Raw genomic sequence first — 27,568 nt, forward strand, 5'->3', positions numbered from 1 at the left:
TGTTTTCCAACTCAGTTGTGTTCTGTCACGCGTCTGCATGTTATCTGTTGCATCATGGGAGATGTAGTCCGCACACTTTGCAGTTTAGCGCTTGATTTCTATTGAGTAAACGCAACTGTTTGACTACAATTATATTTATGGCTTTGTGTCTTTGATAAAACGGTTAAGTGTTTATATTAATCATTATTATTATTAATCACTACGCATTTACGGTTAAATATTGAAATGGGTTTACCAGGTAAATGTTAGGTCAGCTAGTTAATGCACTGTGCTAACCCTGCCAAGTATTTTCACTGTTTATATGTTACATTTATTGCATTTGTGCATTGTTTATATATTATATTAACCCTGGGGTTAATTTAAATATCCTGCATTTTTATGAGCATGGCTGTATGGCCTTATTTATACCATGTTACTTATGTATACGGTTTTTTTTTTGTACTTTTAGGTTTATGACCTAAGAGCTACCTAAATGCTGACTAAGAGCCAACTAAAGGCTGCCTAAAAGCTGTGGGAATAACCTGAAAATAAAGAAAATAAACAAATCCACAAAGAGTTATATCTGTCTGCCGTTTCGTCAATGCCCTTTCGGTGGGAAAACCGAACAGTACTGGTCCATGGTGGTGGTTCTGGTCCATGGTGATGGTACTGGTCCATGGTGGTGGTACTGGCCCATGGTGATGGTACTGGCCCATGGTGATGGTACTGGTCTATGGTGATGGTACTGGCCCGTGGTTCCCTGCATGCTGTTAGTGGGATGAGGTCCAGCTACAAAACTGGGTACGAGCAGACTGAGTGGTGGGCACGCCTGGCATTTTTGGCATTCCCAGTATTCCCAGTCTCCTGTTACCATCAAAGATATCCAGTCCTGGAGAGTCACAGCCAATCACAGCTCAGTTCAAACACCCCTACTAACTGCTATACTCACTTAACTATGTACTGCTCTAGCTAACAACACCTGATTCACATTTAAGCTCCTTCAACACTCAATTCAGTTTAGGATAAACTAACAGCAGATTCAGTTTATGACACTTTAACATCTGTTTCAATTTGGGATAGTTCAATATCTAATTCGTTTTATAATAATACTCTATCAATTCAGATTAGAATGCATTAACATTAGAGTAAGTTTAGGATACTTGGTGTGATAGTCTAGTATCTGATTCAGTTTATGGTGCTGAACTGACTCAGTTTACAACACTGGTTTGTTCCAGCTGAGTTGAGTCAGTGAAGGGAAGTGAGTCAGTGAAGGGAAGTGAGTCAGTGAAGGGAAGTGAGTCAGTGAAGGGAAGTGAGTCAGTGAAGTGAAGTGAGTCAGTGAAGTGAAGTGAATCAGTGAAGTGAAGTGAGTCAGTGAGGGGACGTGAGTCAGTGAAGTGAAGTGAGTCAGTGAAGGGAAGTGAGTCAGTGAGGTGAAGTGAGTCAGTGAAGGGAAGTGAGTCAGTGAAGGGAAGTGAGTCAGTGAAGGGAAGTGAGTCAGTGAGGTGAAGTGAGTCAGTGAGGTGAAGTGAGTCAGTGAGGTGAAGTGAGTCAGTGAAGTGAAGTGAGTCAGTGAGGTGAAGTGAGTCAGTGAGGTGAAGTGAGTCAGTGAGGTGAAGTGAGTCAGTGAAGTGAGTCAGTGAAGTGAGTCAGTGAAGTGAGTCAGTGAAGTGAGTCAGTGAAGTGAGTCAGTGAAGTGAGTCAGTGAGGTGAAGTGAGTCAGTGAAGTGAGTCAGTGAGGTGAGTCAGTGAGGTGAGTCAGTGAGGTGAAGTGAGTCAGTGAGGTGAAGTGAGTCAGTGAGGTGAAGTGAGTCAGTGAGGTGAAGTGAGTCAGTGAGGTGAAGTGAATCAGTGAAGTGTAGTGAGTCAGTGAAGTGTAGTGAGTCAGTGAAGTGAGTCAGTGAGGTGAAGTGAGTCAGTGAGGTGAAGTGAGTCAGTGAGGTGAAGTGAGTCAGTGAGGTGAAGTGAATCAGTGAAGTGAAGTGAGTCAGTGAAGTGAAGTGAGTCAGTGAAGTGTAGTGAGTCAGTGAGGTGAAGTGAGTCAGTGAAGTGAGTCAGTGAAGTGAATCAGTGAAGTGAATCAGTGAAGTGAGTCAGTGAGGTGTAGTGAGTCAGTGAGGTGTAGTGAGTCAGTGAGGTGAAGTGAGTCAGTGAAGGGAAGTGAATCAGTGAAGTGAATCAGTGAAGTGAATCAGTGAAGTGAGTCAGTGAAGTGAGTCAGTGAGGTGAAGTGAGTCAGTGAGGTGAAGTGAGTCAGTGAGGTGAAGTGAGTCAGTGAGGTGAAGTGAGTCAGTGAGGTGAAGTGAATCAGTGAAGTGAATCAGTGAAGTGAGTCAGTGAAGTGAGTCAGTGAAGTGAGTCAGTGAGGTGAAGTGAGTCAGTGAGGTGAAGTGAGTCAGTGAGGTGAAGTGAGTCAGTGAGGTGAAGTGAGTCAGTGAGGTGAAGTGAATCAGTGAGGTGAAACAGTGAAGTGAAGTGAGTCAGTGAAGTGTAGTGAGTCAGTGAAGTGTAGTGAGTCAGTGAAGTGAGTCAGTGAGGTGAAGTGAGTCAGTGAGGTGAAGTGAGTCAGTGAGGTGAAGTGAGTCAGTGAGGTGAAGTGAGTCAGTGAGGTGAAGTGAGTCAGTGAGGTGAAGTGAGTCAGTGAGGTGAAGTGAATCAGTGAGGGGAAGTGAGTCAGTGAAGGGAAGTGAATCAGTGAAGTGAGTCAGTGAAGTGAGTCAGTGAGGTGAAGTGAGTCAGTGAGGTGAAGTGAGTCAGTGAGGTGAAGTGAGTCAGTGAAGTGAAGTGAATCAGTGAAGTGAAGTGAATCAGTGAAGTGAAGTGAGTCAGTGAAGTGTAGTGAGTCAGTGAAGTGTAGTGAGTCAGTGAGGTGAAGTGAGTCAGTGAGGTGAAGTGAGTCAGTGAGGTGAAGTGAGTCAGTGAGGTGAAGTGAGTCAGTGAGGTGAAGTGAGTCAGTGAGGTGAAGTGAGTCAGTGAGGTGAAGTGAGTCAGTGAGGTGAAGTGAGTCAGTGAGGTGAAGTGAGTCAGTGAAGTGAGTCAGTGAAGTGAATCAGTGAAGTGAGTCAGTGAGGTGTAGTGAGTCAGTGAGGTGAAGTGAGTCAGTGAGGTGAAGTGAGTCAGTGAGGTGAAGTGAGTCAGTGAAGGGAAGTGAATCAGTGAAGTGAGTCAGTGAAGTGAGTCAGTGAGGTGAAGTGAGTCAGTGAGGTGAAGTGAGTCAGTGAGGTGAAGTGAGTCAGTGAGGTGAAGTGAGTCAGTGAGGTGAAGTGAATCAGTGAAGTGAAGTGAATCAGTGAAGTGAGTCAGTGAAGTGAGTCAGTGAAGTGAGTCAGTGAGGTGAAGTGAGTCAGTGAGGTGAAGTGAGTCAGTGAGGTGAAGTGAGTCAGTGAGGTGAAGTGAGTCAGTGAGGTGAAGTGAGTCAGTGAAGTGAATCAGTGAGGTGAAGTGAGTCCTACTGCTCAGTGCTTTACCGTCTCCTGCACGCACATTCAGCTTCATTCTTCACATCATCATCAGCTCCTCCTCACATCCTGCTCCTCTCCTGCCACACCTCTCTGCTCTTCCACCACTCCTCCATCACTCCTCCATCTCACCTCCACCACTCCTCCATCACTCATCCATCACTCCTCCATCACTCCTTCATCACTCCTGTACCACTCCTCCATCACTCCTGTACCACTCCTCCATCACTCCTGTACCACTCCTCCATCACTCCTCCATCACTCCTGTACCACTCCTCCACCACTCATCCATCACTCATCCATCACTCCTCCATCACTCCTTCATCACTCCTGTACCACTCCTCCATCACTCCTGTACCACTCCTCCATCACTCCTCCATCACTCCTCCATCACTCCTCCATCACTCCTTCATCACTCCTGTACCACTCCTCCATCACTCATCCATCACTCCTCCATCACTCCTCCATCTCTCCTCCATCACTCCTCCATCACTCCTGTACCACTCCTCCATCACTCCTCCATCTCTCCTCCATCACTCCTCCATCTCTCCTCCATCACTCCTGCATCACTCCTGCATCACTCCTTCATCACTCCTTCATCACTCCTCCATCTCTCCTGCACCACTCCTGCACCACTCCTCCATCACTCCTCCACCACTCCTACACTGCTCTCATTTTCATCCCTCTTTTCTGTCCTGTTGGTTCATCCATCTCTTCCTCTCTTCTTTCCTGTTCTGTTGGTTCATCCCTCTCTTCCTGTCCTCTTTCTCCTTCTTCTGTTTTCCGGATATTTGCTGTACCTTACAAACATAAACACATAAACACAGTCATTTCTCAGGTGAACTGGATTTAAAAGCCAGTCCTATAGACCACACGTTATTGATCTACAGGTGAAATACACACTCTATGTGTATGCGTATTTTCAAAATGAGACGTATGTTAACTTGATTATACCATTTTCTCTCCATTACTCCATCATGACACACCACATGACTCTACAGTGTATTTTAAAGTCATACATGACCTTTAATGGTTACCATGTCTTGTTTTGACTTTCAAAAGTGGAAATAATTAAAGAAAAATATCCAATGATATTGCTCTTATTTAATTAAATACTTAATAAGCATAATTCAACTCTTTAGGTCCTGTGATTGGTTGCTGGTAATTACACAATCATTTAGGTCATTTATCATTGGTTACAAGTAATTACACAACCATCTTTCATTGGTTACTAGCAATTACACAGTTTATATTATTAGTGATTAACAATTACACAATTACACACATCTATGGTGTCTAGAAGAGAAGCAACCTGCAAATAGCCTTCAGGGCACAATAAATGATATATGTACACATACTTTGTTACCTTACTTAAGTAAAAATTTTGGGTATCTATACTTTTGTGAAGTAATTATTTCTCATCCGACTTTTTACTTTGACTCCTTACATTTTCGTGCAATTATCTCTACGTTCTACTCCCTACGTTTTAGACATAGCCTTGTACACCTATTTCGTTTTGGCTTGTTCTCAATCTGGATTGTCTCTGGACCTCTAACTGCTTCTCCCATTTTGTTATGTAGGCCTAAACCTTACAGTCCTTATGTTAGACTTTCTGTTTTCAATAATTTATTCAGGATTTGCCAGTGAATCTCTGTGGTTTGTGATTGATTAAAGATGTTTAGTCTGTGTGTTGCGGAGTGACTCACCAGCTCTTAGTTTTAACTGTTTGTAGAGTCTGTTGAGATAGCACACTGCTATCAGGAGTGTTAGCAATGGCAGACAGCGGATGGCAGTGATGATAACTTCATCCGAGGGAAATAATTCGATACCCTCTGTAAAAGACCAGGTTTTTAGAGAGACATCTTAAACATAGATCATCTACCAGGTAATCCGACATGAACTATAAACATGTAAAAGCCAGTATTGTATTTCATGTCCAAATAAATTCTGAATTCCATTTACGTTTTGTTGGTGGTGTCTGAGAGGAGACTCCATCTGAATCTGGTCTGCCTAATACTGTTAAAAAACAAAACAAAACATTTAGTTTAAAGTTCTCAGTTAATTTATAAGTCTGCTTTAGGGTGGGAGGTGTCATGCAGTAGTGCAGTAGTGCCTCCTTTTGGACAGTCTGGGTAATTCAACTTACTTGAGAAGCATGTGAAATTTGACATGATCATAATGCAAATTTGAGCAGTGTTTTCTACTGAATCTACATGCTGTAATTATGATTAGATGTATGCAAAGGAAGAACCTAAAGTATTTTTATTGTCATCTCGTTAATGTTACTGCCTCTAAACCGTCTAAAACAGCTGATTTCACTTCCATCTTGTTGATCTCACTCTTGACTCTTGTTGTGAGAGTGAGTATGTTGTGCTCTGTGTTGAGGAAGGTGATGTTGTGGGGAGTGTTGTAGGGCCAAGAGTGTCATGATGATGAACACCACCATTCTGGAAAATGACTGCACACATTGTGTGATGCTGCCAGGCTGTCAGAGACTCACATTGGTATAGTGTCCTATGATGTTCATTACAGTATTGTAGGATAGTATGAAATGGGTATAATGATGTCAATACATGTGTGGCACAGGACACTGGACTATCAGAAGATACTTGTTATGACCCATTCTAGGCTATAGGCCACCACAGCGTCCAAGACAGCACACACGGGATCTACGTTTAGCGTGGATGTATTTTATACATGTATATTTATATATAGGCTTTTTAGTCATCAATATATCTATAATCATATAAAATAAAGAAATACTTATACACACTAAACAACTCTGGTGTTGTTATATAAATCTGGTATTGCTATATAAATCGAAACATTCATTCATTCATTCATTTATTATTTCAGAAGTGACATAAGCCAACATAAACAAAACCCCACATTAGAAAGAAAATACGTCTACGTCTAACCCCGAAAAGAAAACACACAAGTCTATTTCTCCCTACTAACAAACAGATACAACCAACCCAAAACAACATGGCAGCCACTTCCTACTAACCAGAGGGGAGGGAGGAAAAGGAAGGACAACATAAGAAACCCACATAACATGTATGGTCACATATGAATACACTAAACAACCACGCCAACTAGTCAGGCCAAAGCAACACAAAGTCTGCACAGTCTATCAAACGTGCCCCCAAGCTACCACTACAGCTGCTGGCCTGTAGTAGCTGCTTCTCCTCCTGTCTGCCGTCCTTATATCTCGTTGGCCCTCCTGTTAGGGCGGAGCAGCATCCCAATTAGGAGAGAGGAGTAAACAAATCCCGGTCTGGTATCTGGATCCACTTCCGTCCTGTAACAGAACATGTATGCATCCCACCAGTAACATAACATACGTGCGTAAATTCATAGCACAGTTGTTTCACACTGTCACTGGCCCAGTGCAGATAGACTCAACCTCCATCATATAAAACCCCTCACCCTCCATCATGTAAAACCCCACACCCTCTATCATGGAGGTACAGAGTCTCACAACACACAAACAACACTGCACTGTTGCACATGTGAAAACCCCATACCCTCTATGATGGAGGTACAGACTCTTGAGCCTCTTTGAAGCCCAACAGAAACAACCTCAACCACACTGCGGTTTCTAGATGACACTTTACAGACACACTGCATACAAGGACATGTGCAGCTGTTCACCCTATTTCTATGAAACAGCCCTCAAACACTCAGGAAAGGCTCACACCACTTTCACACATCATGTTCACACACAGGCCTTAGGAGGGTTTTACCTGATATTATATAGGACACGAAGATATGACGGATATTCTAAGGGACAGTAGAGGGTATGTCTATCTGTCCATACGTCTGTCCATCTATATTGTAGTGAAGTACACAGAGTACACACACACACACACACACACACACAATATCCATGCTACTCACTTATCGGTTGAGCCTCTGAGCTCTAATGTAAATGTAAATGTGCCATTAAATGTAAATGTGCCATATTTTGTCAATTGTGATTTTTTCACCGCAATCAAAATTTGTCCTCCGCTTTTTAACCATCTGTGCAGTTAGAACACACACACACACACACACACACACACACATACACACACACACACACACACACACACACACACACACACACACACACTAGTGACTAATAGGGGGCTGTGGTGCATACATGCCCAGAGCATTGGGCAGCCCTAGCCCGGCGCCTGGGGAGCAGTTGGGGTTAGGTGCCTTGCTCAAGGGCACCTCAGTCATAGCCTCAGGCCTGGGAATCGAACCCACAATCCTTCGGTCACAAGACCAGTTCCCTAACCACCAGACCATGACTGCCCCAAAAATGTATCAGGGGAGAGAGCGAATGCAGTCCCCCACCACCAGAAATTATACAGTCGAGATTCCCACATTTGGGGAATTTGCAAGGGTCAGCACAGCCTGAGTGCAATGGCTCAGGCTCACCTTGGGCAAACCCCTTTCCTGATCATGGTCTCATCCCTGCCAGGTAAGTATGATGTTCTCATCATTAAAAGTCTAAAGATACATACTCTAGTCACAAATGTTTGGGATATTTGGCTTTCAGGTGAAATTTCAGGATGAACTTAAAATGCACTCTGACCTTTACAGGTGAACTTAATGTCCATCCATCCATCCATTGTCACCCACTTTATCCAGGTTCAGGTGGCAGGGGCAGTAGCCTAAGCAAAGAGGCCCAGGTTTTCTTCTCCCCAGCCACCTCTTCTAGCTCCTCTGGGAGGATACTGAGGCATTCCCAGGACAGCTGAGAGATATAATCTCTCCAGTGTGTCCTGGGTCTTCCCCAGGATCTCCTCCCAGTTGGACATGCCTGGAGTGCCTCCCTAGGGAGGTACCCAGGTGGAATCTGGACCAGATGCCCAAACCACCTCAACTGGCTCCTCTCTACGTGGAGGAGCAGCAACTCTACTCTGAGCCTCTCCTGGATGACCGTGCTCCATACCTTATCTCTAATGGAGAGCCCGGACACCCTACGGAGAAAACTCATTTCGGCCACTTGTATTCGCGATCTCATTCTTTCGGTCACTAATGTCAGGGCTGGCTCGGATGCCACACCTTCTACCTCCAGAAGAGGCACCCGAGTCAGTCCTAGACTAGCTGGGCGCAATCAGCGCTGATCCGTTTCAGCCGTTTCTAAGGCTTCTTAAGGAAGCTTGGTGAAGCGGATCACTGCTGATTCGTTTTGGTGTCTTGCCGTCACAGTCTCAGCCTTCTCTCTCTCGTCTCTTCTCTAGTGTTGCGTGTCGTTACAAGGTGTCTCATCACCTTTATCTCTCTTACTTACCTGTCACTTATTCGAGTATCTACCTCCTGCGCCACTTCTGGCCCTTCTCAAGTTTTCCTCCAGCTTTATCTCTTCCTGTCAGTTACTCTTTTATTTTTGGGAAAGGTTTTGTTTTGTTGCGGCGTTTGCCTGTGTCCAGTCTTCCCCTGGAGTCCTTTGTTGCGTTTTCACGCATTGTAATACTTCCGCGTTATTTCGGTTGCCTTGGTTATTTATTCCTCCCGTGCCTAGACGGTTGAGTTTCGTTTACGCGTTGAGTTTTCCGCGTCTATTTTAGTTTCGTTTTGCTTCGGTGTGTGTGTGTGTTTTTATGTGCATGCAGATTGGTTTTCATACGGCATTTGGGTTCATGTTCCCCTTCGTTTCATAACGCAGTGTGTACCGATCTGTACGCCCTGCGTTACAACTAACCTGAGTTCGTGACCATAGGTAAGAGTCAGAATGTAGATTGACCAGTAAATCGAGAGCTTTACTTAGCTATCTCTTCACTACAACGGTCCGGCACAGCGTCCGCAATACTGCAGCCGCAGCACCGATCCACCTGTCAATCTCTCGTTCCATCATTCCCTCACATGTGAACCTGAGATACTTGAATTCCTCCACTTGAGGCAAGGACTCATTCCTGACCCAGAGAGGGCACTCCACCCTTGTCCAACTGAGTACCATGGTCTCAGTTTAAGAGGTGCTGATTCTCATCATGGCCGTCTCGCACTCGGCTGCAAACTGATCCAGCGAGAGCTGTAAGTCCTGGCCTGATGATGCTAACAGGACCACATCATCCACATAAAGGAGACATGGAATCCTGAAGGCCACCAAAACGAACCCCCTCCACCACTTGGCTACGCGAGAAATTCTGTCCATAAAAGTTATGAACAGAATCAGTGACAAAGGGTAGCCCTGGAGGAGTCCAACTCCCACCAGGAACCAGTCTGACTTACTGCCTGTCATATATGAATCCCGTCCCGCTGTCAGTCCTGTCCTTGTCTTCTGTGTAACCTTGTTTAGATCCGTTCCCCAGTTAGTCCGGTCCGTGTCTTCTGTTGTTCACCTTGTCTTGTCTGTCCCTCCTTCCTTGATTTCAGGTGTGTCTAGTTTGTCTTAATTTGTTTGGTACTTGTACTCCGTGTGTTTGAGTCCCTCTTTGGAAGTCATTGTGTTAGTAATCCTGGTTGTTTGTATTCCTGCCTTGTAAGTTGTTCTATGTTTATTGGCCTTGTTCTGAGTTCTTGTATTTGTTTTTCCTTTGTCTTTTGTATTCTGAGTCATCCTGTCTGGTTATCAGTTCTTGGTTTGTGATAGTTTGTATTTTATTAGTATGCCTCGTCACCCTCTTACCCCCTATGTTAATACTCCAGCCATTAAACCCTGCTCTCCTCAGCTTTTGTGTCCGCCTCTTAGCTCTCATTCGTTACACTGCCGGCCATGTGAAGCAAGCCCCTGCTCCATTTGTTCAGGGACTGGATAGCCCGTCGCAGCGGGCCTTGTACCCTATACTCGGAGCACCCCCCAGAGGAATCCCTTAGCGCAGGGGTACTCAATTAAAACTCACTGAGGTCCAGAGCTAAAATTTCCTCCTAGTAAAAGGTCCGAACAAAAGTCCAACTTTTGCCTTATGGTCTTGTTCACCCGTATGTTTACATGGCACTTAGGTATACAACTAGCTTTTTTACAATATTTAAAATAGTCCCAGGCAAATAATTTTACAACCTTTATTTCAGAAAACAGACACCTCAAAATCAAATACATTTTAAAAGTGCAAACGGAGCCTAATAAAAAAAAATTCTCTTAAAATGAAGAAGTCCAAGCCTAGAGAATTGAAGGTTTACAGTTCAAGTAAAAAGTTAACAGAAACAACCTGCTTCAGATCTGTGTGTCTTATTCTCAGCATCTCTTTTATTGCTGCATATATGTCCTTTCCTCTTGTATGTGTTTCCAGTGGTGTTAGACCCAGCAGATCCTCACAGAGTTCCTTCCTATCTTTGTGATAAAGTCTCACACACACTAAAAGCTGGGCATTATCAGTAACATCTGTAGACTCATCGATGGCCAGATATGCATTGTGCACTCTGAATAGCTTGTATCGAGCTGTGCCAGTACATCACCTGCTAATATGTCTGATTTTCTAGTTGCTGTTGAAGCTGATATAGGAATTTGTTTTATTTTTTCACATAGATTGTCTTTTTGTTTTCCATCAAATAATGTCTCAGCAACAGCATTTAAGCACTTCTTCACGACTGTCCCGTTATTAAATGTTTTTAAATGTTGCCTCAAAATCCATGATACCTTCAGTGAACATTTGTTTGCATGTTGCTGGGCTGTAAAAGTATGTGTGATGAGTCGAGTAGATCGATCATACTGGACTTGCAGTTCGGTTAATTTGCGTGCTCTCGGACTTCAGCGGATAAATTTGCTCAAAAGAGCTGTGCTTCGTTTCGTAGTGCCGTTTCATGTTGCCACTTTAATTAATGCAACCGTTTCTGAGCATATAAGACAAACAGGTTTTGACCTGCCTGCAGGAAGAATGAACATAAACGTATCTGTCCAATCATCTTTAAAACAACGGTTTTCAGCATCAACTTTTCTTATTTTGGAACAACCCATAACCTCCTCCGCTCTGCTCGGCTCTGCCCGGGTGAACTAGCAGCACTGGCTGCGCAGGACAAACAAAAGATCTGATTGGCTCAACTGAGTGACGCTATTACCGTAATAACTGCAGTAGAGGTTTCTGCTTGACTCTGCGCCTGCCTTTCGCCGGAAAAATGCTCCATGAAAATGATCTAATTTTGTGAAATCGTGTTGGGCATGGGTCCAGACAGAACCATCACTCGGTCCGGATTCGGACCAAGGTCCACCATTTGGGGATGCCTGCGTAAGGGACACGGTCGATTGCCTTCTCCAAATCCACTGTTCCTCCTTAGTCACGACACGGAAGGCTCTGGCTCCTTTCACAGATGTTTAATGCTGAGCTGCAGTAACACCAACACTTTGCTCTTACGCGGCGTCATTACATCAACATTATTTCACCGTAGAACTAAAAGAAACGCACATGGATGACAGACTATCAGAACATTTTCGTTTACACAAAAACATCTGAAACTTATAACTTAAAAATGAATATACATACCACTTTGCCTGCTCGTGAACTAAGAGAGGAGAGCTTGTATCCAACACTCTTTCTTAGATGTTAAACGATTAAAACAGATCCGAAGACTTTTACAGATGACAAACGAGTACTCCATTCTTACATAGAAGAAAAGGGGAAAAACGAACGCAAAGTACCATGGGAACAAAGGTGCCCAATAAACAGTAATAACCAATACAACGCCCCCTAGCTGGAATAAGCATTTTTAAACTGATATTGGTTAACTGCAGATACACTCCCACCATCGCACAAGGTGTGATTCTTGTTGAAACCAAAACATACACAAATTTAGAAAGTAAGTACAGTCATATAAACATGCAATGACTTTGTATCAAACTCTTAATCTGCCTCAAGTAACAACACAGTTTTGTGTATAGGTCTTTCTAAATAAACGGGTTTAATTGTGCGTGTGCCCTTGTTGTCTATTGATGAATCACTAATAATAAGTTTAAGTTTTCTGACTCTGCCATCATTTCCTGGGAAGACTTCTACTACTTTGGCTAGCTTCCACTGATTTCGTGGCAGGCAGTCATCTTGAAGCAGAACAATGTCGTTGACTTTGGCATTTCGTCTGCTCTTGTTCCATTTACTTCTCTGTTGCAAGTTCAGGAGATATTCCTTTCTCCACCTGGTCCAAAAGTCATTCACCAAGAACTGCACTCTTTTCCATCTTTTCTGAAGATAGAGATCTTCCTTCACAAATTCTCCAGGTGGTGGTGCAATGATCGCAGACTTCATTGTTAGTATGTGATTCGGTGTTAGCGGTTCTGGCCCTGTAGGGTCATTGATGTTCTCAGAAGTTAAAGGTCGACTATTTACAATTGCCATAGTTTCATACATGAATGTTCTTAAAGATGAGTTGTCTAGTCTCTTAGCAGACTGATCTAAGACGGATGTTAGAACGCTCCTTACTGTCCGAATCTGTCTCTCCCAGACACCACCCATGTGACTAGAAGCTGGCGGGTTCATGACAAAGCTACAGCCTAAGTCTTTCACATGTTCTGGATCCATTCCTTTCATCAATTCCAGGAACTCCTTCCTTGCTCCACTGAAGTTGGTACCTCGATCACTGTAGAGTTGACTCACATTACCACGTATGGAGATGAAACAACGCAATGCATTAATAAAGGCATCAGTGCTTAGGTCATCTAATACCTCTATATGAACAGCTCTTGAGCACATGCAACTGAAGAGAAGGCCATATCTTTTAAGCTCTTTCCTTCCCTCCCTGATGTAAAATGGTCCGAAACAGTCCATACCACTATATGTAAATGGGGGGGTAGTTTCCATTCTCTCTGGAGGTAGGTCAGCCATCTTCTGCTCCTGGCTGCATTTCCTGAATTTTCTACATTTAACACACTTGTAAATGAAAGATGATACTTCACTACTACATCCTAAGATCCAAATGCCGTTGGAACGAATTTCATTAATGGTCAAACCACGACCTTGATGTTGCACCCTTTCGTGAAAGTGCTTTATGAGTAGAGAAGACACATGATGTCTCTTTGGAAGGATGGCTGGGTGTTTGACATGGGGATGGAGCGCTGCTTGAGTTAATCTTCCTCCGACCCTTAGAATTCCCCTTTCATCAACAAATGGATTCAACTTGTACAACTTAGAACGTGTTGCACTGACATCCTTTCCTTGCTTTAGAGACTTGATTTCATCTCTGAACACGTCGTCTTGGACCATCTGAATTAAAAATTGTTCAGCATCCTTCCTCTCTTCAAGAGTAGTGGACTCATTTGACCTATCTCTCAGACCCTTTGCATGTCTTACACAACGTCTGAGTCTCGCTATGGCTTTCACTACCCTCTTCCAGTCTGAGAACTTCTGTAGGCGATCTGACAAAGACCTCTCCTCCCTTGCCTTAACTGTGTGAACCTGTGACCTTTTGAGTTCTGGGTCTTCATCATCGATCTCTCCCACCTTAATCTCTTCCTCTTTAGGGAGTTCTCTTTGCCATAGGAAACTTGGACCAGTTAACCAACTTGATTCTGCAAGCTCCTTTGAGGTGAGACCGCGAGAGGCATGGTCAGCTGGGTTGTGCTCTGAAGCAACATATCTCCACTGACTTGGCTTTGTGCTAGACCTGATCTGCTGAATTCTGTTGGCTACAAATACGTGAAACCTCCTCGCATCGTTATTAATATAGCCAAGAACAACCTTGGAATCAGTCCAATAGTATTCAGAGACACACTCTAATTCTAATTCCCTTGTAAGCAGATCACCAATTCTTGTAGCAGTGACTGCAGCTGACAGCTCTAGTCTAGGTATTGTTATTACCTTCCTTGGAGTAACCTTTGCTTTACCCATTACTAGTGCACAGTAAACTTCTCCAGACTTGCTCACAGTTCTGATGTATGAACAGGCTCCGTAGCCTGATGTACTAGCATCAGAAAAATGATGCAGCTCACACTGCTGAATATCTCTGAATGATGTTGGCACGTAGCAACGTGGGATCTTTACTGAAGGCAGGTTGCGCAAATCTTGAAGCCAAGCTTCCCACTGTGGTTTAAGGTCGTCAGGAAGTGGTTCATCCCAGCCTATCTTGTCTTGACACATTCTTTGTAAGATTCTTTTCCCAACTAGGATGAAAGGCGCAACAAATCCGAGAGGGTCAAAAATCGATGCTACAGTAGACAGCACTCCTCTTCTTGTAAGAGGATTTTCCTTTACATGTACTGTAAACTGAAATTTGTCTGAAGCCAAGCACCACTGAACTCCTAACACCCTTCCTATTTTTGGTTCTCCTAAAGCCAGGTCAAGATCAGTAGCCCCTTCAGCGCATTCGTCCTTAGGGATTGTAGCAATCACCCTTTTGCTGTTGGAGATGAACTTATGCAAGTGAAGCTTTCCAGTATTGCAGAGATCTCTAGCTTCTCTAATAAGATGAACAGCTTCTTCCTCACTGTCCACACTTGCTAAGCCATCGTCAACATAAAAATTACGCTGTATGAACTTCAGTGTAGATTGACTGAACTTGCCTTCACCTTGGGAGGCGAGATGCTTCAGCCCAAAGTTTGCACATCCAGGAGAAGAGGCAGCTCCAAACAGGTGAACTTTCATTCGAAACACTGATGGCAAGACATCCATGTTTCCTCTTTCCCACCACAGGAACCTGAGGTAATCTCGATCTGCAGGGGCAACCTGAAATTGGTGAAACATACGTTCCACATCACACATGATGGCCACTTGTCCCTTTCGAAAACGACACAGTACTCCGACGAGATTATTCGTGAGATCAGGCCCCGTCAAGAGATGCTCATTCAGGGATGTATTCTGATATCTTGCTGAGCAGTCAAAGACCACACGAATCTTGCCTGGTTTTTGTGGATGGTAAACACCATGGTGAGGGATGTACCATGCAGGTTGGTTGTTTATTTCCCTCTCTGGAACCTTTTCAGCATCTCCTCTTACAATCATGTCCTCCATGAAAGCAAGATAGTCCTTGTAGTACAGCTCATCTTTCTTCAGTTGCTTCTCTAAGCATTTTAGACGATGTTCCGCACAAGCTTTGTTATTTGGCAAATTCGGTCTTTCCTTCTTAAAAGGTAAAGGCATCTCATAATGTCCATTTTCCTTCTGCATAATGCCTTCTCTCAACTGCTCCATAAATTGGAGGTCCTCTTGAGACATTTGTTCTGCTATTGGTTCACCATTCTGTTCGGCAAAATCTGACTCAAGAGCCTTTAATATGTCTAATAATGTGATCTCTTTAACCTTGTTCCTAAACACAAATTGAACCTCAGATCTGAGTCTGTGAGCTGATTCAACGGCTGGTAAAACTTGCTGCACTATAATCCGATGGCTCACACCTATTTCATCTTCATAGTCATTGTTAGTGTTATTATAGCCAATGATGCTCCAACCCAGTACAGATTTCAGAGCAAATGGCTGATCATCTTCACCGCTGAGCACATCTCTGGGAAGTAAGGCTTGTGGACAATTATAGCCAATTAACAAACCTACTTGACAATCTAATTCAGGAGGAATCTCCTTCTCCAGATGTTCTAGATGAGGCCAATTCCTTGCAGTCTCACATGTTGGTATATGTGATCTGTTAGCAGGTATGTAGTCTCTGGTATAAGATGTCGGTAATTTGATTCTCACTTCAGAATTAATACCTCTTACTTGAAGTCTGTTCAACTTGTGGCTAGATACAACCTTAGTTTTAGATGTTATTGTAGAGATTTTGAGTTTAACTGGTTCCTTCTTGACATTCAACATTTCAACTGTGTCATTCAAAACGAATGTAGTGTCGCTCTGAGTATCAAGCAAAGCATACACCATAACCTCTGTTTTTGGCTCAGCTATTGTAGAAACATACACTGGAATGATTGGTGATGTCTGAGCGTGGTTCCTTTCCTGAATCACCCTGTTGGAGGTCACGGATTTGATTTCTTGCATTCTCTGATGTTCAGTCATTCTTTCTGCCACCTCTTGATTTCCCCGTAACTGTCCTTGACTGGTTCTAACCCTTTGTTCTTGATACCCTTTCTGCCGATCTTGATGTAGGCAAGTTGGATGACGTTTTCCACATTCATCACATACACTTCTAGAGTTGCATCCCTTGGAGTTATGACCAGCCCTTAAGCAGCCGAAGCACAACTTCTCTGTTTGAACAAACTTCAACCTTTCTTCGACTGGTTGTTCCATAATACTGCGGCATTTATGAAGTGTGTGGCCAGATTTCTTACAAAAGACACACATGCTACTACTGTTCTCTCTGGAGCTAGTAGTGAACGTCTTCACGGTTGCGCTGCGATGTTGAGATTTTAAATGAGCAGGACTGGCTTGTTTAGACTTTTCTTGTTCTGTCGGTCTTATAGCTTGTAATGAAGTGACAGGATTACATGCAATCCTAGCTTCCTTGTTGAGAAATGTGACAAAGTATTTAAAGTCAGGGAACTCTTTGTTTTCATCCTGGTACTTTGTAACTGTTCTGTTCCATCGTGAGCTCAACCAGTCTGGTAACTTGGCTGCTATTCTTTGGTTCTCAATACAGTCATTTAAAGCTTGTAGTCCTTGAACATAAGGCATGGCTGATTCAACATTGATCAGAAAATCTACGAACTCCCGAAGATCTTTGCTGTCTTTGTTATTGATCTTATGCCATGATTGTATTTTGTCACGATATGACTTGCCAATTATGAAGGGGTTCCCAAATCTATCATCAAGTATGTCCCAAGCAGCACGATATGCTGATTCGGTTCCAACCAGGAAATGCCCTTCAATAGCACATTTGACTGGACCACCTACGTACTTATGCAGGAAGAAAAGTTTCTCTTGAGGTGGTAAATTCTTACAGTGAATTAGTGTTCGGAAAGACAGCTTCCAATCATTATATTTTAGAGGATCTCCTAAGAAGACTGAAGGTTCTGGAATTGGAATCCTATTGGCTGTGATTGCATCAGCGAGAGCTTTCACCAGATCACTGGAAACTTCATGTGAAGCAGTGAGAGTAACTGGCTGATAAACAGGAGCTTGGGTGAATGGACCTTGTTGAGTGGAATAACAGGGCTGAGAGAGATAAATAGGAATGTTTGGTGGACAGACATAATCTTGTCCTTGTGGCTCTGTAGAATGAAGATATTCTTCATCTTTGACACTTTCTGTGTAAACTTGTAACTTTGCTTGTGCTGCATTATACTTCTTTAGTTCCTCTAATCTTTCTACTTCTTTCTTCTTTTCTTCCATCTTCATTCTTCTGTTAGTACTCTCTGTTAAGAATTGTGCTCTTCTTTTTGCATTTTCTGCTTCTATCACAAGTTCCTGAGCTTCTCTCTGGGCAGTTAACCTTTTATCCTCTGCCTCAAGCACCCTTATTTCCTCCTCATACAAGTGTTGCGTCTTCATTATTTTAATTACCTCTTGTGTAGCTGCTACTTCAGCTGCTGCTTGTTGCTTCCGTTGTAGCGACTTATAGGAAGATTGTCTAGACATCATAGAAACTGACCTTGTCTTGTTGGACGTCACTGAACCGACACTAGACACAGAGGCTTCGAACACTGACTCTGATTCAGGCCAGGGTAAATCTTCAGGATCGCCGTCTGCACTGAGAAAGCGTTGAGCCTTTTCATTCGCTGTCCCAGTGACTGCACAGCATGTGTCCGTTTTTCTTCGAATTTCAGCATCAGGTGTTGCGATGTGTCTCATTTCTTCATAAATGTGGACAACACTAGATTGAGTGGCATTGACAGTGCTCACAATCTCACCAATCAAGTCTGCATCATCCTTATTCTTAATGGATCTTTTCAAACCATTGACATGATATTTCCACTGCTTATACATACGCTCAAAGTCCCTTTTCAGATCATTTAATTTACTATTTTGCAGTGCTGTTCCCCGTTCAGTGAGAGTACGAACACGTTGACTTCTCCTAATGATTGGGAAATTATTATCTGCAGTCAGCTGAGCATGCTGGGTTTGTCCGGCCTCTTCATCATGTTCTTCTGTTTCAGCTTGTTCTGGTGGGACTCCTTGACCTACGATGTTTTCTTGCATTGTAATGTCTGCATGGCTAACTTCTTTTGTGGGACTCACTGGATTCTGATTTGTGCATGACATGTCTGGTTTATATGGTAATGTTATATTCGACTATAATTTTAAATGATATAATGGATAATGAAATGATATAATTTGATCATGTATAAACAAACACCTTGGTTGTTTCGCGTGGCAATGGTAGTTAAACTGAACTACAGAACTGTAGAAATATTAATGCAGCCTTACAATACATAAAATACATTAAAGCCTTTTAAGAATTACTTATTTGTGGGAATGTACATACATCTTAAACAGTCCGAAGAAGTGAAATGTCCGACGTTATCTTAGAGCGACCACGAAGTACATATTAACGGCATTTAAACCAGCGACAGTTTACAAGTACTTGTCACTCAGATTATTTGCTTAATCTTACGTGCTTATTACTTAAGCGCTATAATTTCAAACATAGCACTTCCTTCAGCGGGCGTATACCGTTCTTGTGATCTTCGTAGGCGAAATGCGTCGCTCCTTTTCCGCGGAGTTTATCGTGGCGGCCTTCCCGGACGCAGATAGTGTTCTACTGTTCCTCCTTAGTCACGACACGGAAGGCTCTGGCTCCTTTCACAGATGTTTAATGCTGAGCTGCAGTAACACCAACACTTTGCTCTTACGCGGCGTCATTACATCAACATTATTTCACTGTAGAACTAAAAGAAACGCACATGGATGACAGACTATCAGAACATTTTCGTTTACACAAAAACATCTGAAACTTATAACTTAAAAATGAATATACATACCACTTTGCCTGCTCGTGAACTAAGAGAGGAGAGCTTGTATCCAACACTCTTTCTTAGATGTTAAACGATTAAAACAGATCCAAAGACTTTTACAGATGACAAACGAGTACTCCATTCTTACATAGAAGAAAAGGGGAAAAACGAACGCAAAGTACCATGGGAACAAAGGTGCCCAATAAACAGTAATAACCAATACAACGCCCCCTAGCTGGAATAAGCATTTTTAAACTGATATTGGTTAACTGCAGATACATCCACAAAAGATGTGGGCTGGTTGAGCAAACTCCCATGCACCCTCTAGGACCCTCGCAAGCACCGGCACAGACACCGACAACTTTTGCGGCCACAGCTGCGGTCTGTCGCATTGACAATGGAGGCACGGAACAAGGCCCATTTGGACTCAATGTCTCCGGCCTCCCTTGGGATGCGGTCAAAGCTCTGCCGGATGTGAGACCTTTCTGAAAGGTTCCTCTGCCAGACGTTCCCAGCAAACCCTCACGATACGTTTGGGTCTACCAGGTCTGTCTGGCATCCTCATCTGATCCAACTCACCACTAGGTGGTTATCGGTTGACAGCTCAGCTCCTCTCTTCACCCGAGTGTCCAAGACACACGGTCGCAAGTCCGATGACACAATTACAAAATCGATCATCGAGCTGTGACCTATGGTATCCTGGTGCCATGTGCACTTATGGACACCTCTGTGCTCGAACATGGTCTTCATTATGGACAGACTGTGACGAGCACAGAAGTCTAATAAGAAAACACCACTCAGGTTCAGATCAGAGAGGCCATTCCTCCCAATCACATCCTTCCAAGTCTTACTGCCGTTGACCACGTGAACATTGAAGTCCCCCAGCAGAACAATGGGATCCCCAGAAGGGGCACCTTCCAGTATCCCCTCCAAGGACTCCAAGAAGGCCGGGTACTCTGAACTGCCATTTGGTGCAAAAGCACAAACAACAGTCAGAGCCCGTTCCCCAACCCAAAGGTGCAGGAAAGCAACCCTCTTGTCTACCCCAACACACAGGCGGCGAGCCGAGGAGCTATGAATAAGCCAACTCCAGACCTCCGCCTTTCACCCTGGGCAACTCCAGAAAAGTCCAGCCTCTCGAGAGGATTAGTTCCAGAACCCAAGCCGTGTGTCGAGGTGAGCCCAACTATATCTAGTTGGTATCTCTCAGCCTCGCACACCAGCTCAGGCTCCTTCCCAACCAGAGAGGTTACGTTCCATGTCCCAAGAGCCAGCTTCAGTAACCGAGGATCAGTACGCCAAGGCCCCCGCCTTCGGCCACCGCCCAATCCACAATGCACCAAACCCCTACTACTACCTCTCCCACAGGTAGTGGGCCCATGGGAGAGTGAACCCATGTACAGTGGTACCTCGAGATACGAGTTTAATCCGTTCCAGACCCGTGCTCGTATCTCGAACTGCTCGGTTCTCGAAGCAATTTAACAATGTAAAGTATTGTAATTGGTTCCGGTCCTTAAAAAAGTCACAAAACTAGCGTAAATGTGGAAAAAAAGACATGTTCTTTATTAATAAAGGCACACGCAACATGTATAATTAAACAATACGTACAGTAACTTCACCATAATGTTAAAAAAAACGTTTGTAGTACTGTACAGTGAAGCGGGTTCGGGAAATAAGGCAGAAACTGCGTAATCCAGAAAATCCCGAGGAGGGAAACTTTATTTACCACGCAACTTAAACAAAAGCACTGTCCTCTTCCCCTCCCCTGGCGCGCTGGCGCCGCTCCCCCAGTGTCACTTAAAGGGCCAAGTGCCTGTCTGTTAGGGAATTCGCTGCGAGGTGTAGTCGCTACAACAGTATTGAAATACAGTACTGTACTGCCACCTAGTGGTTCATGCTCGTATCTCGAGCGTGCACTCGTATGTCGAACAGAAATTTTGCTCGTCTCGGTGCTCGTATCTTGGATTGCTCGTATGTAGAGCAGCTCGTATCTCGAGGTACCACTGTACCTCCTTTGAGCTGTGCCTGGCCGGGCCCCATGGGTAGAAATCTGGCCACCAGGCACTTTGCAAGGAGCCCTTCCCCCAGGCCTGGCTCCGGGGTGAGGCCCTGATAACCCTGATCCGGGCAGGGGTAACTGGGTCCTGTTATGTAAACGTTCCATAGGGGTTTTTGGATCACTCTTTGTCTGGCACATCACCTAGGACCAATTTGTCTTGGGAGACCCTACCAGGGGCATTGATCCTGACAACCTAGCTCCTAGGATCATGTAGGCACGCAAACCCCTCCACCACGATAAGGTGGTGATCCATGGAGGGGTGAACTTTATGTGATCTTCTCTAAACATTTGAATGCATGTATCCAATTGTTCAATGTTTCAGTACCTTTTGCACAACTTCTGTTCTCTAATAAGGAACTAAACAGTAAAATGTAATTAGAATTGGTTTTTAAACAGTCCTCCTCATCATGCTGTTCATATTTTGACATCATGAGACCAAGACGGCACCTAACAACTGATCAACAGTACCTCACTATTGGGAGGGTTCAAACAGGATGTTCTCACCAGAATGTCACCAACAGGTCACAATAGAGATACAGAGAGACTGGAAGAGTCAAAGAAAGGCATAGAAGTGTCTCCTTTGGCCACATCTCACATTGATGACGCTTCATTGTGAACAGTGTCCTGTGGAACTGGATGCTGAATGCCACTCAACTCCAGGCACATTTAAGGGAGGTGAGAGGAACCCAAGAACCAGGGAGCATTTGTGTTGGATGAGGGACCAGTGAGCCTCAGTGCTGTTCACTGATGAAAGCTGATACTCATGAAAAGCAGAAATGATGGCTGCTAATGACGCTGGCGACATCAAGGAGAGCGTTATGATGTTGCAGACGTCAAGGCGAGCGTTATGATGTTGGAGCGTTATGATGTTGTGGTGATGGTGGTGGTATTGATGGTGATGGTTGTGGTGGTGATGGTGATGGTGGTAATGGTGGTGGTGGTAATGGTGGTGGTGTTGATGGTGATGATGGTGGTAGTGTTACAGTGTGGGCAGGTGTGTCTAGTCAGTACAGACCTGCCCTACACTTTGTGTCAAGCCCATACTACTTGAATAACATCATTAATCCAATCACTGTGCACAGGCCTAATGTCATCTTCATGGATGACAATGCTTTAGCTGATGAAGGTTGCATCATTAGGCTGCATGAACATGAACAGCTGCTTCCTCAGATGGAGTGGCCTGCAGACCTGAATCCCAGAGAAAACCTGGAGGATCAGCCAAGTCACTGTGTAGAGACTCATAACTCTACCCCAGAACCTCAGTGACCTGAAGAATCTTCAAGAAGACCCACCACTGTTGACTGTTATTGGCTTTTGTTTCAATAATAAAGTTCAATAACATTTACATGATTTGAAGGGAAGTCTCGCCAAGGTTGTTGTCAAGGTGATTTAGCATTGCTATTTCCAACTTACAATAAAGTGTAATAATGTTATTTCTTGTAACATACTAATCAGGCAGACAAGGATCCAATTGCGGATAATAGCCGCTTTTATTGAAACAGCGATAACAGAGCAATCGAACAGGTGAGTTACTCCGTTCCAGGTGTGTTATGCAGGAATGTAGTAATCGTAGTCAGGACAGTCCAGGGTCACACCGGTAAGACAGAAGCCAGGAGGTACAGAGGGACTAGACAGGGAACGAGGTCTAGAAGGAGAGCAGAGGTCGGTACACGGGAAAGCAGTAACACAAAGAGAAAGCTTGGTACATGGCATGGCAACAATACTTCGCAACCCGGAAGAGAGAGGAGGAAGCTAAAATAGTTGCGAAGGGGAGGGGCAATGAGTGGCAGGTGAACCGCATCATACGGCGATCATGTGCTGTTCCTGACATTTCTCATCGTATATATTCACTATTCACAGGGCTGAGTGCAATTGTTTAATACTACTGCTAATAATATAATAAATAAAATAATAATAATAGTAATAATAATAATAATAATAATTATTATTATTATTATAAATAAATAAATAACACTGGCCCAAGGACTGAACAACATTAACAGAAGGTATGGAAGAAAGTTGCAAGAATGTCTTTGCTAGTTTTGAATGTAAATGAAGAAATACAATTTAAAAAAGGACGTACACAAAAACATTTTCCAGATAAATTTTGTATCTGTATTTTTCTCCAAAAAGTACTTTTCTTACAAAACTGACATTGTTCTGGTTATAATATTCTTTTCTTTTGTCATGTTGAGGTCCCTGACCCCTCCCTTTTGGGCATGTGTTTACGTTGTCTGCATCTACTCGTCTGCGTCAGTGGATCTCCGTGGGTGCAGTTACGTCTTGTGCTTGTCTCACCTGTGGCTCGTCTCGTCATCACGTGGGGTTTATGTGGTTTGTCTATTTAATGTGCGTTCGCGCAGTGTCCTGTGCTTGTTGTTGTCAGAGTTGGACTTCAAGGTGTCTGTCAGTGTCCCAATACAAGGAAAATGTTTATGCAACTAACGCATTACATTTTTAAAAGATCAGGATTGACAGGGTACTTGCATTTAGCCTGGCTCGGTGTGGGCGCATTATGAGGCCTCCATGACTGAACACCCTCTCTACTGCTGCACTGGTGGCAAGTCAATACCAAGATAACTGTGTAAACATTAGGTTGTTATAAGACACTAACTGGGTAAACATTAGGTTGTTATAAGTAACACACTAACTGGGTAAACATTAGGATGTTATAACACACTAACTGGATAAACATTAGGTTGTTATAACACACTAATTGTGATGCTAAGCTGTAATGTTGTTTGTAGCAGATGCTAATAACCTTTCAGGCAGTGACTAACCTTTCTGGGTGGGTTTTCAGGTGGCGAATAAAATTAGATGTGGTGGAACCAGCGTCCTGTATTTTTATGCCACACACGCTGCAGTTTGCTGCTCTTCTATTTGCTACTTGTGTGAAGTCTTTGTACCCAAAATGTATTATGAATGACAGAAGCGAGCGTCCTCACCGGCGCCGCCAGGATCGTGATTGTTTGCAGCGCGTGCATTTGTGTCACGTAAAGCTAGGTTTATACTTGACGTTTATACTTGATCTTGAGTTCAAATAAAATAATGATTTATATTTTATTTTCATTTTTACTTTGATTACAAATATTTAGTGAAAAAGAAAGACAAAAAACTCTTATTTCTGTTCTGTTCATTTAATTAAAATTACATTACAGTAATTTACATTAACCACTACTTAGACACTGAGAAAATGACTTCTCTAAACTACTACTGGTATACTAAAGACATTCTGTCTAGTAAGTAAAAGAGAACATGCTCATGAATTGTAGGCCATAATATGGACACCACGAACAGACAAAGACAGAAACATGTAGTTTCACACTACAAGCTGATTTTTTAAAGTCTGAAGTTTGGGTGGCAGTTCACGACTACCAATTTTGAGCATTACTTGCTGCATGAAGCAGAAAGTGTTTTTCATGCCCTTAGGGTAGACCAGGTGAAGGGCATAGATGAGGCTGAAAAGAAGACAGACAGCCTGGGGTAGATTGGCCAAGTTGTCCATCACCACAATTCTATATGGTTCACTTGTTGCAAAAGCCGTGAGAATATCCGTCAACAAATAAGGTTAATATTAAAAGAAAATACTGCTCGTAAACAGCCTAGGCTACCAAATAAAACGCAGGTTAAAAAATCAGCCACATTGGTTAAAACAAACTGCAACTCGGACTTGTGTTTTGCCTATATGTGTCTGCCTGGCCTGACTACAAACAGCAAGCTAACAAAATGGCGGAAAAGTGTTCAACAATAAAGTATTGAGGTTGATCAGTTGAAAACATTTAATTTTCAGTTCATTAAACTTAAAATTGTTAGTAGATTTCAGTGTGTGCAAATATGAGTAAAATATACTTAGATTTGATAATAATGCAATAAAACTTAAATATTCATGTACACTGAAATTAAACAGTTGAGTAGATATAAAATCCGGGTTTATATGATATTTTATTGTTCACTTCATATTTATTAATAGATAATATGTATGTTTATTAATAGATAATATATATGCTCTTATATAGTTTACTTTGTATTTATTAATAGTTAAAACATATTTATTAACAGATAATACATGTGTTATTTTATTTTCCAATTGTAATATTTATTTTATTTTAATTATTTTTGTGAACTTTAGTTATTCTTGTAAGGTATTTAAGATATATTTACATATATCTATGGAATATAATTAAAAACATTGTTAACACTTTGTTAACTTAGCGCAGAGAATCATAGGGAGTCCACTCACAGATCTAGACTCTGTGTATGCTGGTCGCCTTCATAACAAAGCCAGCAACATTATCAAAGATCCCACCCAGCCAGGACACCATCTCTTTATTCCTCTACCTTCAGGACGAAGATACAGGACAATAATAACCCGGACAAACAGGCTGAGGAACAGCTTCTTTCCCAGAGCTGTAACATCCATCACTCCCCCTGCAAACCTGAACCTTTAGGACCTATTGCACTATATTATTTATATCAGCACTATTGCACTTCTCATTTGCAACTTTGCACCACAATACTTGTATTGCTGCTATTAATATTTTATTTATAATACTTTAATACTATACACAATATAAACATATACAGTATGTTATACCATGCAATATAATCAAAACAGTTATACCATCATACCATAACCGCCTCACTTACACCATGTCGCTGCTATAAAACCAGTATCAGTATTTGTCTCGACAGACTAGTAGAATGTTTTATGTATATATGTGGTCTTGTACTGTTTTTATTCTTTTATTCTTCTTATGTGACTAAGAGGTACCACTCAGAATTTCGTTGTATCATGTACAATGACAATAAATCTCTACTCTACTTTCTTTAAAGCCTGCATTTATAATCCATTACAAATGTGATTATAACTGTAACTTCGTAGTAATGTTATATTATGTTAACAGTTGTAATATGCAGGCTCCATAGAAAGTATAAGCAAAATATTTAGTAATGTTATTATTCTCATTTTCATAATATAAGATTATATCAGACTTACTTGTGATGCAAAATGTAGCTAGTTGACATTCAGTGTAAACAGGTAACAGGTAAATTCACACTCACTATTATCACACTCACCATTTTCTTCCTGGTATGTTACGTTGGTCCCAGGCCCTTTTACTTGGCGTAGAATAGGAATGTCTTGTGTAACTTCACAAATATAAGAGCCTGCATCATTTTTGCAGGTGTTTGTTATGATGAGTGTTGTACAGAGGTTAGCCCGGTTCTCCCTCTGAAGGCGTGGGTCGGACAGGTTCAGCTCAACTGTGTCTTTCAGCCATTTCACTTTTGGTCCATCTATGATCTGATCCCAGCAGCAGGACATCTGGACAGAAGCCCCCGCCATTATCACCAGTGTGGGTGGCGTCTGGGTCACCATGAAGTTCCCAGAACATCCTAAAAGATGGAAAGGAAACGTGTGTATAAAGATCTTCATGTCAGAGATTAATATCGAACTTTCACAAGTTCTGCATTTTACACGTATGTATTCAAACCTAGAAAATAAACATTAAAAAGATTCTGACACACAAGAATCAACATACTAAACAAGAAACACTAAAAAGTAAATACTAAAAACGAAACACTAAAACGTTGCTGAGAAGCAACATACTAAACACTAAATACTAAAGAGTCTTGGGCTTGGACTGTAAATACTTTGTACCTATTTTTGAACTCACCATAGAAACAGAGACAAATCAGAACCAGTCCACACTGAATATGTCTCAAAGTGTCCATTATGGCCTGAGCTATGTGTCTGCCTCAACTCAGGGTGTTAACAGCCATGTCCTCACTCGTAAATTCACACACACACACACACACGCACGCGCACACACGCACGCGCATGTACATGCACGCATACACACACACACAAAATGTCCACGCTACTCACTTTTTGGTAGGGCCTCAATGCGGTTTAATGTTCAGTTAACAGCCGTGCACTCACTTGTATGCACACACACACACACACACACACACACACACAGGAAGAAAGAAAATACAGAACACATAGAAAGATGTTCATCTAATATGCTTCTAAACATTTTCTTTATTTCCCCATGCAATGTACCTACCATAATAATAATAATAATAATAATAATAATAATAATAATAATATAAAATATATATACTCATTTTGTGCTATTTCAATTCAGACAAATTGTTAAAAATGCAATTACAGTTTTTCTCAGTCGGTTTGGTTCATTTCTCAGATTACAATTGAAATTCTCAACTGTTCATTCAATCTCCACATCTCCTTGTCACTTTTGCACATTATAATTGCATTTCTCATTGTGTTTAACATTTTGCAAATGTTTTTGTACTTTTTGCAAATGGACAAGGTCAATTGTCTGTTTTTTACATTATGAGTTGCTTATGTCATGTTTA

General features: G+C 42.5%; 1 protein-coding gene and 1 non-coding gene across 2 annotated transcripts in view; both read right to left on the reverse strand.

Annotated features, from left to right (window-relative positions):
- LOC143474448 (uncharacterized) overlaps positions 1-27,568 on the reverse strand; it is an 83,468-nt gene that overhangs the window by 13,879 nt on the left and 42,021 nt on the right. The window contains exons 7-10 of the mRNA XM_076971909.1: positions 26,264-26,581; positions 5,400-5,453; positions 5,144-5,269; positions 4,048-4,237 (exon numbers count right to left, since the gene is read on the reverse strand). Of these exons, the coding sequence (XP_076828024.1) occupies positions 4,098-4,237; positions 5,144-5,269; positions 5,400-5,453; positions 26,264-26,581 (638 nt within the window). The 3' untranslated portion in view covers positions 4,048-4,097. Of the gene's footprint in view, positions 4,238-5,143; positions 5,270-5,399; positions 5,454-26,263; positions 26,582-27,568 lie in introns of the transcript that reaches the window.
- LOC143475804 (U1 spliceosomal RNA) lies at positions 7,753-7,916 on the reverse strand. Its single transcript, XR_013121122.1, has one exon. It is a non-coding gene; the product is annotated as a U1 spliceosomal RNA (small nuclear RNA).

This window comes from Brachyhypopomus gauderio, chromosome 14 (assembly GCF_052324685.1).
Source record: "Brachyhypopomus gauderio isolate BG-103 chromosome 14, BGAUD_0.2, whole genome shotgun sequence".
Lineage (NCBI taxonomy): Eukaryota > Metazoa > Chordata > Actinopteri > Gymnotiformes > Hypopomidae > Brachyhypopomus > Brachyhypopomus gauderio.